This window comes from Daucus carota, chromosome 6, assembly GCF_001625215.2.
Source record: "Daucus carota subsp. sativus chromosome 6, DH1 v3.0, whole genome shotgun sequence".
NCBI lineage: Eukaryota > Viridiplantae > Streptophyta > Magnoliopsida > Apiales > Apiaceae > Daucus > Daucus carota.
The window spans coordinates 24,285,304-24,302,134 of record NC_030386.2 but is presented as its reverse complement, the minus strand read 5'-3'; the positions used below and the strand labels follow the sequence as shown (position 1 = coordinate 24,302,134).

At 33.2% G+C, this 16,831-nt stretch overlaps 3 protein-coding genes across 4 annotated transcripts; 1 reads left to right on the top strand and 2 right to left on the bottom strand.

Moving 5' to 3' along the window:
- Positions 1 to 632: 632 nt before the first annotated feature.
- LOC108226118 (GDSL esterase/lipase At5g14450-like) lies at positions 633 to 2,440 on the bottom strand. The gene is made up of 5 exons (XM_017401068.2): positions 2,164 to 2,440; positions 1,869 to 2,078; positions 1,566 to 1,738; positions 1,198 to 1,471; positions 633 to 1,012 (listed from the first exon to the last, which is right to left on the bottom strand). The coding sequence occupies exons 1-5, from the start codon at positions 2,414 to 2,416 to the stop codon at positions 756 to 758; spliced, it is 1,167 nt and encodes a 388-aa protein (XP_017256557.2). The 5' UTR covers positions 2,417 to 2,440; the 3' UTR covers positions 633 to 755.
- A 2,439-nt stretch (positions 2,441 to 4,879) lies between these two features.
- On the bottom strand, positions 4,880 to 6,730 carry LOC108226647 (GDSL esterase/lipase At5g14450). Its single transcript, XM_017401638.2, has 5 exons — positions 6,386 to 6,730; positions 6,091 to 6,300; positions 5,817 to 5,989; positions 5,461 to 5,734; positions 4,880 to 5,296 (listed from the first exon to the last, which is right to left on the bottom strand). The coding sequence occupies exons 1-5, from the start codon at positions 6,624 to 6,626 to the stop codon at positions 5,040 to 5,042; spliced, it is 1,155 nt and encodes a 384-aa protein (XP_017257127.1). The 5' UTR covers positions 6,627 to 6,730; the 3' UTR covers positions 4,880 to 5,039.
- Positions 6,731 to 10,906: 4,176 nt separating this feature from the next.
- Positions 10,907 to 15,897, top strand: LOC108224853 (uncharacterized). 2 transcript variants are annotated; one of them, XM_017399590.2, is made up of 5 exons: positions 10,907 to 11,275; positions 12,226 to 12,323; positions 12,512 to 12,811; positions 15,348 to 15,393; positions 15,485 to 15,897. In XM_017399590.2, the coding sequence occupies exons 1-5, from the start codon at positions 11,034 to 11,036 to the stop codon at positions 15,564 to 15,566; spliced, it is 768 nt and encodes a 255-aa protein (XP_017255079.1). In that variant the 5' UTR covers positions 10,907 to 11,033; the 3' UTR covers positions 15,567 to 15,897. The 2 variants fall into 2 exon arrangements, with proteins under 2 accessions (XP_017255079.1, XP_063936509.1); XM_064080439.1 differs by having other exon boundaries at positions 11,143 to 11,275; positions 12,252 to 12,323.
- The last annotated feature ends 934 nt before the right edge of the window (positions 15,898 to 16,831 follow it).

The window sequence follows — 16,831 nt, the reverse complement described above, 5'->3', positions numbered from 1 at the left end:
GGCTATTACCACCAACCTTCTATTACTAAGATTACAGAGGTATCCGCTAGGCTATAAGCCCAGCTTGCTTGCTTTTTTCGCTGATACAGTTGTCTGATTTACTTTTTTTGCTGATACAGTTATCTGATTGCCCAAATTTTAACAGACTGATTTATACTTCAACGAATCCGCTGTCCCAAGATAAATTGATGCAGAAGTATGTCTTGGTGTAATATTGTTTGCACCAGCACCATCTTGCTTTTTGTTTAAAACATTATTCTGAAATGCTAAGTTGCTAACACTTACAATTTTGTTAATTTCGCACTAATGAAAGTTTGATTATGCATGGCAAGGACAGATATCTGGATTTAAATTATTCTGACTGGTGTCTGATGCTTACAGGTGAACTGCCTAAAGAAATTGCTTGGAGGAGTACTTCTTATGGCGCTTTCAAAGTTGCTAACAATTATGGCAAAGATAACTAGATCCAACTTTATGATGGAACTCCACTCTTTCTTACTATACTAATATTCCTCATCAGGTAAGCCTCACAGTCTACATAGAAATATTCTGTCAATAGAGACCAGGTTATATTTGTAACAGAGTCAATGTGGATAACACATGAAAGTTATGGCATGACATGCGAAGGATACTGATCAAGAACCGACTTTATTGTCATTACTACGAACAAGATGTAATTTTTAAATGAAATAAGTGGTAGTTCCTTTTCCTATTTCTTGAAAACACATTGCTATTAGATTATATATAGGATAGTGTCACATATTAATACTTTTACTACATGCTTGGCTGATTGAGACTGGAGGATCTGAAAATGAACCATCTATAATGTGATTAGCAATCCAATAATTTGCAGCGTCAGTGTAGTGTACTGCATCCCAGCTGATGACTTTTGAAGGGTCTGGACAAGAATCAGCACTTACAACTGTACCATTTACAGTTCCTGTGTTACCACACCAGATGTCAACACCATTTTTGTGATATCCACAGCAATAGCTTAATGCATCCTCGAATCCTGCAGTAAAATATTTGCTTTCCTTATACTGCTTTTTTACTTTTAAGCTAAGAAACAAGATAGAATGCACAATGTTAACATCTTAAACCACTCTTAAGAATATGGCTTCCTGCAACAAGTGTAATGTTGCACATAAAAAACTGCATAAAAGAAATAAATAACACATGGTGAGATGAGACAAGTACCTTGATTCTTTGCATTGCTGATTAACTGATGCTTGGCAGCATACATATCTACATGTGTCAATGCAGCATCTGAAAGCTCAGTTCTTAGTTGGATTATTTTATCTTTGAGCTGCTTATTGAATTCTATGGCAACATCATTCTGATCTTTTCTACAGCCAATTTCATCAAAGTATCCCGGCTCTGGATTTGGGTGATTTGTAGTGGAAATAGGCAAACAGCCAAAAGGGCCTGTGTTATGAATCCAGAATGCTCTTGCCCCTTTATCATACAGTTTCTGGAAAGTTTTAATATTTCCATTTGTTACCATTTATATACCAAGAAAGTTATATTGTGTATGTGTGTTGCACTGTGCCTAAGAGAGAACTTACCTGGACTGCTGTAGCAAAGTCCTGTATTATGTCTGGGAAGGTGGCTATACATTGGGGATTGGTTAATGATCTAAAACAAGCCCCGAGATCATTTTGTCCGATATCAATAATGTAGAGAGCTTTAGAGAAGTCATCTGGATTAGGGAGATTGCTTTTATCTGACTCATTTTTGGCTGAAATTAAATGTAGCATAAAATATCATAAAATTTAATAAGGAGTGGTGTATTGATAGCACTTGAGATAATGCTATGATTTGCAATAAATGTAGATAAAGATATTGTAAATATTAAAATCTGAAGCAACCTTGAGTGTAAAAGTAAGTTGTTCTTGTCTTAAACTGATCAAACTGTTCCACCTGGACATCAAGTGAAAAGGGGCTTACTCCATGCTGGAACCATGACTCATTTAAACGCCTGATGGTTGCGCCTCCAGTTGCAAAGTTTGCCCCATACTCGAAATTTGCCTTAATAGAATTTAAGTAGGCACTCAAGAAAGGTAGCCCCAAACTCTCAGCTACATTATCACAAAATTGTGAGGTTTTTTTTTATAGAGAACTATAAAAATCACAAATATTTATTAGAAAAATTGAGAATCTCACCGATGAAGTCTATGATAAGGCGGCCATCACTGGCCCTACCGGTAGGTATGCCGAAGTATGTTTCTCCCGTGGGCGGGCCAGCTGGACTGAAAGCAGCTGAACTGCCACCAGTATCCGAGTTTGAGTCACCAAAGTTGTATATGGCTGGTATATTACAGTCTTGAGAATTTTTTACCACGCCCTTTACTCGCACAACTAGTATAAACGCAAACAAAATTCTGAGAAACCACATTTTCGTTGTGGAAGCACACATTCTTCTGTCATTTATATATAGTAGCCAAAGATCTACTAGTACCTTTAGCTGGTAAATCTTATAGATTTAAACATTTATGTTAATTATAGAATTATTTGATAAATTTGACCTGATTGATGGCCTTGTTTGGCTAGCTTTTTTCATGTGATCATATCATTTTCAGGTTATTTTTAACAATTACTTTAAATTATAGTAATAATTAGGCTTGTTAACAGAATTTAACTTCGTGTCACTTCTTTTCAGCTGTCATAACACTGTACACTTGAGTTGTCGTGAACGTAAGCAAAAACAACCTTTTGCTTTTAAGTTGCTTAGCAGTTAAAGTTACAAAATCTGTGGCCTGACTATCGATAACTACAGAGTGTCTGGCAGGCAACAACTATACAATTTTAGTCTCTTTAAGTATGTTGGATCATCTGTCTTGGTACTTATTCTAAATTTTTAACCGAGTACAATGTTAACTGATTTTGTTACACAGTTCAGTAAATAACCACCCTGAATAGAAAATATGGAACAGTAAAATTTTCTTTACCAAGACTTATGGTTCTGGTATTTTCCAAATGTGCTGATTTGGAAAAAATAAATATTCGCAAACACTCCATGCTTGAAGTAAATTTAGTTACCAATACTAAAGAGTTTTTCGATAGTCAATAAGCTAAGTTTGTTTGGGGCTAATTTACTGATATAGTTAATTGATTGCTCAATATAACTGAGTCCCTGGAATTTGGTTTAATCTTCAACAAAAGCCTTGTCTTGTGGAGTTGAGATGATTTGGATAGTGAAAAAGATGTGAAAAAAGGGACATGACTGGATACTCCCTGAACAAAGCACGACAACAGAAAAAGTTGTTCCCTTGCCTAAGAGTAAGTTCAACAGCTTCCCTGAATAAGCTCCTAAGCTCAAATATAGGGAATGTGACATAAAATGCAGCTCCTATGGTGTCCTAGCCTCAAATTTCTAGTCATGCCTTATTTTTAGGTAACCACTGGTCATCTCCTAGTTCATTATTTAGAAGAAAAAAAAATCATTTGCTTCCCCTTCTATACTCTTGGTCCTCACTATTTTATCTTCATACATCTTTCGTCTCCACTATTTTCCCTTTACTAGTTCAAATATATCATTATTATAAGAATGAGGAATGAATATAGGGATTATTGTTGTTGGAGTTGACATACAAATTACTGATCCTAAATACTGATATCCTTTATTTTATAATATATATTGGGGATGTACTAGGACATTGTTGGACTTGCCTTAGGTGCTCTAAAAATTAACACTTGCATAATTTCATACTATCTGCATCTATAATGCAGTATGATAGCAATGTATTCAGATACAGACCTTTCCACTGTGATTTGTTAAATCTGCAGTATAATTCTTCCATTTTCATTTAAACATTGTTAGCTTTTACAATAGTAACCTACAGTTTACTTATAGTTTTATGTAATTATACCTGTGTAACTTGAAAGAATGTGTGGAAATTTGAACAATTTCTTTATAATTCTTTGGAGTGATGACAAAAGATGCGTTGTATTGACAGCACATTCTGGATACCTGAACTAAGAACTACTAATACTATATAATATTATTTTAATATAATTTAAACTAAAAGAAAAGAAAACGGACACTATTGTAACTGATATATAGAAAGTACATAGTATCTCATTTTCTGTTACATTTTCTCTCCAGGGTCTTGGATGAACAATGAACGTTATCATAAAATATTTTATGGGAAAGCTGCATTAGTGCTACCATATGAGCCAAGCACTGCAGACCGACTCTTAATATTCATCTGAAGTGTATTTGAATAGAAATTTAAAAGTTTCAGCATAGGTTACATATGTCTATCAGTGAAGAAAAAAACAGGCAGACCTGAAAAAAAATACTATGTTCCTCAAAAGGAGCCTCATTTGCACTACACTGAATATCAATATCATATTGAGTTAAAAATCTGTTTAGTTTCTAACCTACGGCATCTTGCAACAGACTTAAGTAGCCACATTTTATGTCTATAGAGTTATTGGATTATTTTAACAAATTAAAAAAAATAAAACAGGTGGGTTGAGCAAAGAACTAATTTGAGCATTGCAGTTTTGGAGTTGTCATCTTGTTGCTGAAATCTCCGTCCCTTCAGTTTTTTCAGACAGAATCCCCTAGCATCCTAACTATGAAATTACGTGTCACGGTTACCTCCTTGAACAAAAAGCAACTAGCCGCTAATTATCTAAACCATTAAAGTACTAGAAGCAGTATTTTAAGAGTTTTTGGGATTTTTTTTTTTTCAAATTCAAGGTCTTATTTTTTTTTTTAAAAAAATGCATATTGTTATAGTTTTTTTAGATATAAATGTTAAGGAGGTGTTTTATATTCGTTATTTAGCAAAAAAATAAGAGCTTATTTCAGAAAAAGTAGAGTCCTGTGTACTTTTCTCCAAAAATAAGCCCTTATTGCTGTAAAATAAGGTTAGCCAAACGACCACATCATATATGATAGTAGCGTGTACTGCAGTTACACACTCGGAGCTATATCAACATTACTAGCAGGATCACATTTGTTCATACATATGATATGGTTGGGAAGTTTGGGGGTCTTGGTACAAACAACAGTACACATTTGTTGAAGATTACATAGGGGCATGTCTGTGACATGCTTGAGAAATGGGAATTGGTGGATCAGACATGGAGCCACTGAGTATTTGATTAGCAATCCAATGATTTGCAGCCTGAGTGTAGTGCATTCCATCCCAGCTAACATGCGCTGAAGGCGCTGCACAAGCACCCCCATAAACTTCAGTCCCATTGATAATCGTCCTCTGTCCACACCACACGTGAACATTCCCTTCATGGCGCCCACAGCAAATCTTTAACGGATTCATAAATCCTGTTACAAAAAAATTGTTGAGTATATAGTTGAACTAAATCAGAATTTTAATAATTTAAATCTTCTTCGTGTTTCTATCAGGAATCTAATTCTGTACTTTAGACGATCATAAAGAATGAGTCAGAGCACTCATTGAATAATTATTTATTACATGTACTGTGTACCTTGATCCTTTGTGCTGCTTATTAAGTTGTACTTGGCAGCATAAACATCGACGTAAGTTATAGCAGCAAGAGGAAGTTCAGCCCTTAACTTAGTAACTCTATCCTTGAGTTGCCTATTGAATTCTATAGCCAATTCATTATGACCCCTAACACAGCCAAACTGATCGACAAAGCCAGGCTTTGGACTTCGAATAGAGAAACTGTTCACAGGTAAGCAACCAATTGGACCTGTGTTATGTATCCAGAATGTTCTTGCTCCTCGGTGATACAGATGCTGCGATGGAAATTCAAATGTCAGAATGGATTATTCAGTGTAAGAATTGCATCAGAGGAAGAAACAAGATGCATAAACTTACTGTAACTGCTGTTGCAAGCTGATTTACTATATCTGGTAACGCTGTTCGTAGCTGTGGAGCACCAAGCTTTCTTAAACCATGAGTTATATCATCTTGGCCTATATCAAATGTGTAGAGAGCCGTCGAGAAGTCAATAGGCCTCGGTAACCTACTTCTCCTGGATTCTGTTCTAGCTGAAGTATCATTAAGAAATATAAATGAACAAATTAATGAAAAATTAACGTTTTCATGTAGTAAATTATGACAAAATTCATTTTGCATGCTGAATACTGACCTTGGCTGTACAGGTCATTGCTTCGCAGTTGAAATTGGTCAAAGTGCAGAGTCTGGATATCTAGGGAGAATGGACTTATGCCGTTCTGAAACATGGTTTCATTCTGCCTCCTTATAGTTGATCCTCCTGTCGCAAAATTTGCCCCATGGCGAAAATTTGAGTCCAGTGAATCCAGGTATGCACTCAAGTATGGTAGTCCCAAGTGTTCAGCTGCAACAAACTCATATTATTTTCTCAATAAAACTAATTAGTCATAGTACAAGTTTTAAACGAGGTCCATGACTGTAGTACTAACCGATGAAGTCCACAATGAGACGTCCATCACCAACGCGACCAGCAGGTTTGTGGAAGAAATCCTGGCCATTAGGAGCTGGAACTGGCATAAATGCTGCAGAAATGCCACCAGTATCCGAATTGGAGTCACCGAAGTTGTATATTGCAGGAAAGACACAAGGTTTCGAACCCTTTCCTGTCGCCACAACACTAGCACTCAGTGCAAGTAAAATGAAAAGCTTAGTGAACACAAGTGAGTCCATTTTCTGAGGAATGGTTAGTGAGTAGTAACTAGTAAATATGGTTTAGTTAAGTAGCCCAAGATGATTATTTATACACCAAGAGATAACTATGACCATGCAGGAAATGTAAAAGACAAAAAGAAAAAGAAATGCAGCATTATTGATTGTGTGCATGAGAGTCTTGTGGTGCCAATGTAATGCCAAAATCTAGTCTGGCTTGATGCTCTTTTTTGCTGCAGCAAAGGAGAGATTCAGGAGAGACGAAAAGTTTGATTGTCTTTACTGGATTTTGTTACAAGTTAAGAGAGTTCATGCACACATCTTGTTTAAGAAGCAAGTTTGTTTTGAAAGTTTGGAAAGACATATGTAATCGTGAATCACTTTACATATCACGATTCGTGATATGTAAAGTGAACTTCATTGAGTGATAACAACAGAAATGCCGGGATGGCTAACACTTTTTAGCCCGTAATAATGGTTGAACCTGTCATCCTATACTTTGTTTGTTCTATGCAGCCTGGATGATAAAAATCGGTCATTTTTCCGCTGGAACACACAAGTAATGTTCAAAATAACAAAGTTGGAAAAAATGTTCTGGTCTACCATTAACATCGGATGATCTATCATTTTTCAATTTTGAGATAAGACTCTACGTGTAGCATTTTGTTCTTCTAACCCCAGCAAAACGCAAACACTGCACGAAATAGCGTCCTTTTTTTTAATCCCGGAAAAATACTACACAATCTTATTCTTTTAATCACAAAACATTACACGAAATACCGCCACGTTATCTGAACTCCGATCAATGTTATTAAAAAATAAAGTTTTCACTTAATATTAAAAATACTACAAATATAATGTTAATAAGTGAAATTAGGGGTCAATTTTTCATTAGATGATAAACTATTTTTACGAAAAGTAAACATATACTCTCACTTAAGGAAAAAATAAAACTAAATTACCTGAAATCAAACCACTCTTGTAATAACCTGATTTATTATTGTTGTTCTGGTTTAATTTTGGTTCCCAACTATAGAAAATGCACGTTAATTCATTTTATATATATCCTAATAAGGAATTTTGAATTATCTAAAGTGAATTTGGATTCAATCATAAGTAGTCATTGAATTAAATCAGATACCAGTATCTATACTATCTATACTATATATATCTATACTATACTATAATAAGCCAACATGGGTATAATTTGTAGTCCAAGGTTTTAGTTATATTTTTTGGTTTGGTACTCTCCTTTTGGTACTAAAAGACTACAAATGTGGAGCCTATTAGTATTATAAACAGTTTCAAATACTAAAAACACTCCTAACAATACATTATCATATAATATTTCATTAAAAAAATTATAATGATGTTATAAATAAAATTATAAATATACAATTTTGAATATCTTTTTTTAACAAAAACCTTCATATAACTCTTTTTAACTTTAACGTGTTCTATTTCAATAAAACTATTACATAACCCTTTCTAACTTTAATCTTAAAAGTTATTGTTGTCAAAAAAACCAAGATTACAAAATTATGTTGAAATTCGATTGATTAGATTACAGAATCTTTTAAAGGTATTACACGATCGACTATGTTTGAATTTTTCAAAGGTATTACACGATCGGCTATGTTTTAAAAAGATTAGAATTTTCTGATTTTTTTATTTTTAAATCTACGTGTACTAAATTCGGATTAAATGTACTACAATCCTAATATATATATATATATATATATATATATATATATATATATATTAGGGTTTGTCCATTTTTAAGTAATCGGGAGAAAATATAGTCTACTGAATAATATAATATAATTAAAATTCAATCCATTAATACTAAAATACTAATAAAATGATGTTAAAATTTAAATTATAAATAATAAATTACGAACTATATACCCGCCCGTGCTTCGCACGGGTTAAAGGTTAGTATTATTAAATCCGAAACATTAAAAGTTTGGTCGGTCGGTACTTGGGCCGAATCATGGGCTTTTTATATAATCAATTATTAAAAGTTTGGTTGGTCGGTATTGGGCCGAATTATGGGCTTTTTATATAATCAATTTTCTTTTTTAACTATAAACAATTATCTTTTTTATATATTCTAACTAAAAAGACTCAAAATTCTAAAAATAATATTAGACAACATAGCAACTAACCTTTTTAACTAAAACACGTTATCTTTTTCGGATAGTTAACTAAAAAACCGATTTTCTAAAAAATAACACATGCAACATACATGTAAAAAAAATATTATTATAATCTATACTATACTATTAAAGTCGGAAATCAGAAGTTTGGTACTGGGCCTAAATACGTGCCTATCTATATAACTAATTATTCTTTTTAACTGAAATATATTATTTCTTTTATGTTTTATACTAAAAAACTCAATCTTAAAATAACATTAAGCAACATAGTAATTACCTTTTTAACTAAAACACACTATATTTTTTAGATTTTCGAACTAAAAAATACGATCCACAAGTGACCAGTGTTGTAAAAAGCGAAAATCAGATTTAATCGGTAAAGACACCGAACAAGGATTAATCAAGGATTGATTTTATTGATCAGAGATTAATCGAATGATTAATAGAATAATCAGATATTTAATCAGTTCGGCGAGTTACGGAATAAGGATTAATCGATGATTAATCGTTATTAATCACCGAGTTCTAGAACAGAGCAGGCGACATATTTACAAAAATATAATATTATTATATATAATTAATAATAAACCGGTGATACTTTTCCACTAAAATATATTAGCATTATTTTTAAATACTCTAATGATCTCAGTTTAAAAGTAATATTATAAATCTATACTATAATGTATATTATTATTATATAATTAAAGCTTGGTCGAGTTTGGTGATCCGGTTGATATTCGACCCACAGACCTCCTTAATTTGTAACATGTTATGATATACTTTTCATTATCTATTAAACCAACAATTAAAAATTATGTTATTATGATGTGTCGGTATTTGGGTTTACGTGTCTATTTAACTTATAATATGTTCTATATTAAATTATTAATTTTTAACATTTTCATTAAATAAAAAATATTCGAACTAATTTTAATTAGTCATTTGACGGACCTAACTATTAATAATTCATTCGGTAAAAAAAATCTATTAAGAATTATTCAGCCGTTAAAAAAAATTTATTTAATAACATTATTCTATCATAATATTATTTTCACAGTAATATTAATTAAATTTAAAATATATACGGTAAAATAACAAATATTATACCGCCCGTGTTTTGCACGGGTTATAAGCTAGTATACTATAATAAGTCAACATGGGTATAATTTGTAGTCCTAAGTTTTAGTTATATTTTTTGGTTTGGTACTCTCCTTTTGGTACTACAAGTCTACAAATGTGGAGTCTATTAATCTTACATTGTTAAACAGTTTCAAATATTAAAAACACTCCTAACAATATCTTATCATATAATATTTCATTAAAAAATTATAATGATGTTATAAATAAAATTATAAATAATAATTTTGAATATCTTTTTTTAACAAGAAGCTTTATATAACTCTTTTTAACTTTAACGTGTTCCATATCAATATAAATACCACACATTACATAACCCTTTCTAATTCTAATATTAAAATTTTTTGTTGTCAAAAAAATCAACATTACATAATTATGTTGAAATTCGATTGATTAGATTACTGAATCTTTCAAATGTATTACAAGATCGTCTATGTTTGGAAAAAAATTGAATTTTCTGATTTTTTTTAATTTTTAAATCTACATGTACTAAAATCGGATTAAATGTATTATATATATATATATATATATATATATATATATATATTTGGTAGGGTTTGTCCATTTTCAAGTAATGGGGAGAGAATATAGTCAGTCGAATAATATAATTTAATTAAATGCAATCTATTAATATTAAAATACTAATAAAATGATGTTAAAATTTAAATTATAAATAATAAATTACGAACTATATACCGCCCGTGCTTAGCACGGTTAAAGGCTAGTATTATTAACAAGATAAAAACAGTTTTAACACTCTACTCCCTCTGTCCCGGTCAATTGTATACGTTTCTTTTTCACTGCTCGACACGCTTTTTAAGACACTTATAAAACATAGTTCTACAACTTATTTTTAAAATTTTCATTTTTTGTATAAAAGTATAAATGTTATACTTTTATACAGAAAAAGAAAATTTTAAAAATAATTTATAGAATTATACTATATTGAAGCATTAAATTCCGTGCCGCGCCCCCGTCCCCCAAATGTATACTATTGAGCGGGACGGAGGGAGTAATTAGTTTGGGCCTCCTTGATATTGGATCGGCCGCATGGGCTAATCCTACTCTGAGATCATCTCTCTCGTTTGAAAACCACGGTACTCTGAGACGCAGAGACGGGGAGGCTGTTATAATGGAGGAAGGGGAAGAAAGTGGTAGCAAAAAGGAAGGAGGGGGTGAGCTGCTCTTGGGTTGGCCCACTTTCGTGGAGCTTCAAAACGGGCGCTTCAAATGCTTGGAAACGGGTCACGAATTAGTCGGGTCTTGCAGAGAATCATACAGCCGGAGCAAACATTGCCGTTTGGGTCTAATCGACTCCGCCTTGTCACTCAATAAACCCCCTCTCAATGTCTTTCGCCAGGACCCTCTGTCTCGGTATTTTCTATTTCTGTTTTCGTAATCCTGGTTCCGTCACTGCACGTATTCGTAATTAATTCAGAAACAATATATTAAACATGAACATAATCCTAATCTTCGGAAAACAAACTCAAATAGTGATTGATATTTAGATTTTGCACATTGGAAATATAAATTAATTACAATACAACATTAGGGTAGCAAGGTCCCAGGACTAAACACTTTTTGTGCCATTTGTAATAGTAATACGGTCGATCATATCATCAATCTTTGGGGGTGTATTCAACTGGGATTTGAATGGATTGTTTTTAATGTCTCGATTTTAATTGATTGTATGTGATTTTGATTTTGTGTGGATTCTTGATAAAAGTCGCAGAGTTGATATGGATTCTTTAAGATTTAAGTACAATGCTTCAAAATCTCATGAATTTTGGTGGGATTTCAAAAAACTTAAAATACACCGAGCAATCTCACAAAATCTATCATTTTATGAAATCCAAAAAACCCATTAGCATTTGAATACCATCAGATTTTAATGGATTTTAAACAATCCCAATTGAATACCCTCGGATTTTTTTTTGCCAGAACCCTCGGATTTTTAAGCATAATTTAAAATCCTAATTGAATATCACCATATTTTGTAGCATAATTTAAAATCCCAATTGAATGCCCCAAGATTTTAATGGATTTTGAACAATCCCAACCCTCAGTTTTCATGAATGAAAAAAAAACCTTTAAAATCTCAATTGAATACACCCCCGTTATTAATTTGGTATTAAAATGTCTTTCGTTAATAGTGAGTCAAATATATCAACATCATGACTTTCATTGCTGCCAATGCTAGTTGGAGTGTGTTGAGAATTGAATATTGATTGCTAGGATGTATAACTAAGATAGTGGAAGCTTAGTAAAAATGTTTTTGAATATCGTGCTGATATAAATTTTAAATATTCCTTTTGTCGTTCTAGCAAGAAGTTGATATGTAAGCTGACAGGACTAACAGTCAATAAAACCGAGGAGCATATATGGAAGCATATCACAGGGAAACGTTTTCTGAATACGTTAGGTTTGTCCTCACTCTAGTCTTTTCATTCGTTGTTTTCCAAATTGACATGATTTTACTGTAGACATGTCAGTAGTTATAGTTTAATATTGAATCTGAAGTTATTTTTTTCCTTTTATAATTTGTGGTTTGCTTAGTATTTAAATGATAACCGCCGTTTTCCCTTATACATAGAGTACTCTGTTAAATAGAGAAAGAAGAGGCCATAAAGCGAACACTGAAGGGAAGAACCCAAGACCAGACTCAGAAGAATCCAGATAAAGATGCAAAGAAAAATCAGAAAAGCTTGAAAGACGTGAAAAAGAAAAACCAACTAAATGAAGAACAAATAAAGGAAATTATCTCTAAGGCGAGAAATATGTCTGATAAAGACAGTGATACTGAAGATGACTTCTGGATGCCTTCACGTGAATGTCAGGAAATTCACAGAGTTGATCGACGAGGTTCTGATTTGCATGTAATAACAAAAGCAGATGGTCTTAGGAGAGCAGGTACATGATATTTTCCAAAAATTTATTTATATTTTTTGTGCAATGAACTTGTTGATTCATTTTTTCTATTACTGTATAAGATGAGGTAAAATGTTTCAGTTCTGAAAAAATGAGACCATAATTTTAGTAACAAGCTAATGTTGATGATTTACTGGTTCCCATGGTAAAACAATTTTTTTTTTTTTTTGTCATAACACTAAATAATATAAAAATGATTTGATTAGTGTACATCATTAACACAAATAATATCATATATATGAACACCACTAGTCATTTAACATTAAAGTAGCAGTGGCAAGTAGGACCGAATCCTATGGATTGAGTTATGTCCTCTGTAAATTGATCTGGAAGGTTTAAAGAGATCAATTGCTTCAAATTGTTACCCACCTTTTTAGTCATGACCTTTATAAGTATATACATATGTGTGCATGGAAACAGATACCACACGAGGTCACGAGCCTTTTATCTTGGGTTCCTGAGATCTCAACCTCTGACTATATATATTATCCTCCCACCAGGGTCTTGAGCTCCTCTTCTGGACTTGAAATTTTTTCATGAAGAAACCTCTATGGGTGGTACACTATTTTCCATTATGATTCTAAATTATTTTCGGTTTTTAAACTATGTAGAGACTAAAAAACCCTTGAAGCTGTTAGCTGTCACTTCTCCCTGTAGCCTTGTTTTGTTCGCCTATATTCCCTTCACTTTGCTCATGTAATTTCCTCTTTGCCCTTCTTTCACATAAGATCCAAATAACCCTTTACTTATTTCATTTTCCCCTGGCTCCATTTCTCCGTGTGTATGTGAATTTCATCAGTTGTTGCTCTTGGTTTCTTCAGGAGAGCCACTTTTTTGTCAAAGTTTAAATCTGGAAAATGGTGATCTTTGTACTCCTCCCATGTGGTTTCATATTGCTGCATCCCAATTTATTTAACTCGTACCTCAGTAGCAGCAGAGTGTCTCTCTTGGCACTACAAACTCCCAGTATACTTTCGGGTTGTGCAGAAAAAACTAACTTCTCTGAAATGAAATAGCTGCGGGAATTGTTGGCACATACATTCCCTATTGCTTTCTTAAGTTGTGACACGTGATACACAGGATATATCTTTGATGTTTCCTGATGCTGCAATCGGTGTGCCACCTTCCCATTTTGTTGAGTGACTTCAAATGGGCCATAAAAATGTGGTGAGAGCTTTTCAGATGGTCTCCTAGTCAAAGATTGTTGTCTGTAGGGTTGGAGCCTTAAATTTATCCAATCCCTAACGTTGAATTCCAGCTCCTTTTTTTGTCTTCCTGGAATTTCATCTTTGCTGAGTAACAATAGCCTTAATTAGAGGCATAAAGTGTAGAGGCGTGTTTAGCCGTATACAGCTGTAATCTGCCACGCTAACCAAGGCTCCCATGATTTGGTTGTCCATTGATGACTACCATAAATATCTGTCTAAAGTTTTATTCAAAACCTCTGTTGGCCCTCTAACTCTGAGTGCCGTTCCATGATTCAAATGAGTTCCCTGGAGTTTAAAAGTTTCTTGCCTAAACAAGCTAAGAAAAGTTCTGTATCTATCCGGGACAACTGAAAAGTGGAAAGCATGTAGTCGCAGCATCTCTTGAACGAACACTTCAACTGTTGACTGAGCATTTAAAGGGTGTTTCTTCCCAATAAAGCGTCCATATTTCTTACAATGATCGACCACTACCAATATTGTATCAATACCCTGTGACATCGGCAGTCCTTCAATAGAATCAAGGAAATTGTATCTTAGATGTGAGTAGTAGTAGTTATCGGGAGTGGTTGTAATAGTCCAGCTGGTTTCAAAGTTAAGGTTCTGTTTTCTTGACACACTACACAGGATTGTATGTAAGAACTATGAAGTGATTCCCCTTCTCATTCAAAACCACTCCGTTGCAGTTCTCTGATAGGTTTTTAATGCTCCATCATGACCCCTTTCAGCGGAATCGTACTATCCTTTGAGGATTGTTTGAATAAACGTACAGTCCTTGGGTAATACAATTTGACCCTTGTATTTGATGATGGATCACTGTTCATAATGTCTGTTGGGAGGTTGATCGCTGTGCATTATGTCTGCCTTTAGTTTAGACAAAAAGGGATCCCTGTGAAACTGCTGCTACACTTGTTCGCAGCACTAGTTTCTAGGGTGCTCCATCAGTTGACACTATTGAACCCAATTCAATCATGATGCTCTTTGCGTAGTAAAGCATCCGGCACCTGGTCAGAAGGTACCTAAGGGCTGCTGTAAAAGGCTATGAGATGGTCTTGTTGAATTAGATTTTAGATCAGTCCCCAGGCCAAAACCATAGGTGTCAGTCTCAACTGTAAATGATATTGTAAATGTGCAAGATTAACCTGTATGTGCATGTGAGGTAATTGAAAATATTAGTGTTTGTGCTTGGACTGAGTTTGAAAATTGAGGTTATTCACCCGAGTATCATACTATCTTGCATCCTAGGTCCACTTGCATATAATGGTCTATTTAGGTCCGGTTGTCAAGACTTTGTTGACATTTGCATATTTCAGGACGTGCAGAAGCAGAAAATGAAGATTTGAAAGAGCTGCCCGACAAGTATGTTTTAAATTCGATTTTTATCTTTGTTAATTTTCTCATGAATAAGTAGGATGTACATTGACATTGTTGATGCCCATTTAATTATCAGGATGAAAAGATTGTCCATAGAAATCGGTCCCAGTGCCTTCGCGTCTAGGAAAAAGAAGAAGAAAATCAGCACATTGGATTAAATGGAACATGGCGCTAGTACTCGACTGCAAATCCTCTTGGTGGCTGTATGTATGTCTTAAAAATCTGCATGTCACACAAATTGACCACTGTAAATATCATCTTATTTTTTATTTGAAATGTTTTGTATTGAAATCTGTGTGCTTGTTATGGCCTCCGCTGAGGCTCTAGTAGGAACAACTGGGCTCGGTAGTAGCTTTCAGTCTTTATACTAAATCCATGTTAAATTTTAGTGTTTTTTTATCCATTTACTTGACAAATTTTGCTGCTACAAGCCTCTTATTTGGCCATTCTTCATTTCTTTGTAAGGTCTGGATATTTTATTTTTATGTCTCCCTTTGAGCCTCTTCTTTGTAATCTAGAGATATTTTACATAATCCCAGTTGTATTTGATTCTTGGGAGCTTTATTAAAGTCCAGTTATTGCTTATAGAGAAAAAAACTTTGATAACTAATGATTGACTTGGGAAAATATATGAATCTAGTTGGTTCAGTTAGTTTTTTTTAGATATTATACTTTTGCTTTGACCTTGAGGTTGTGTGCTTACGGACTGAAATATAATTCCTTTTTGATATTGAACTGCTGCGAGTTAAATTTTTGCATTAAATAAAAAAATATAATGATGTAAAGTTTTAGGTGTATTCTAAATTTTAATTTGTTGACTATCAGAAGACCTCAGAGTTATTTAAAAATTTTAAAAAGTAAATGAAATTCACAATTATATATGTCAATTACTTTTGTAAAAAGAATAATTAAAATGATTATAAGAGAATGTATACCCGATTTTATTTTGAAATAATTTCTGATTACCCAGATTCAGGAGTGAAGCTGAGTTTATCGGTTCTACTAATATTTTAGCTTTGTATAAAAAAGAATATTATTCTAGACTTGTACTAAAATTGTATTATGTACTAAAAAAATATAATATGCTTATCTTCTGTCGTCTCAGGTCCTGGTTCGACCTTGGTTCATCCTGAGAGTTTCGTAGAACAGATACTCATTTGCAAGGATATAAGCCATATTTATCAAAAAAAAATAAATTGTATTATGTCAATTTATAATTTTTCAATGGGTTTATATATTTTCAAGTTTCCAGAAAAGCACACCAATAATTAGAATTTATTAGAATCTTATTCATTTATTTTATGCTTTGGAATTTATCATCATTAAAATATCATCAAACATGACTTTTTCCACTGAATCATTTTTTTGCGGCAGATTCATATCATCATATGCATATCTTGTTCTCATATGAAACTGAATTTCG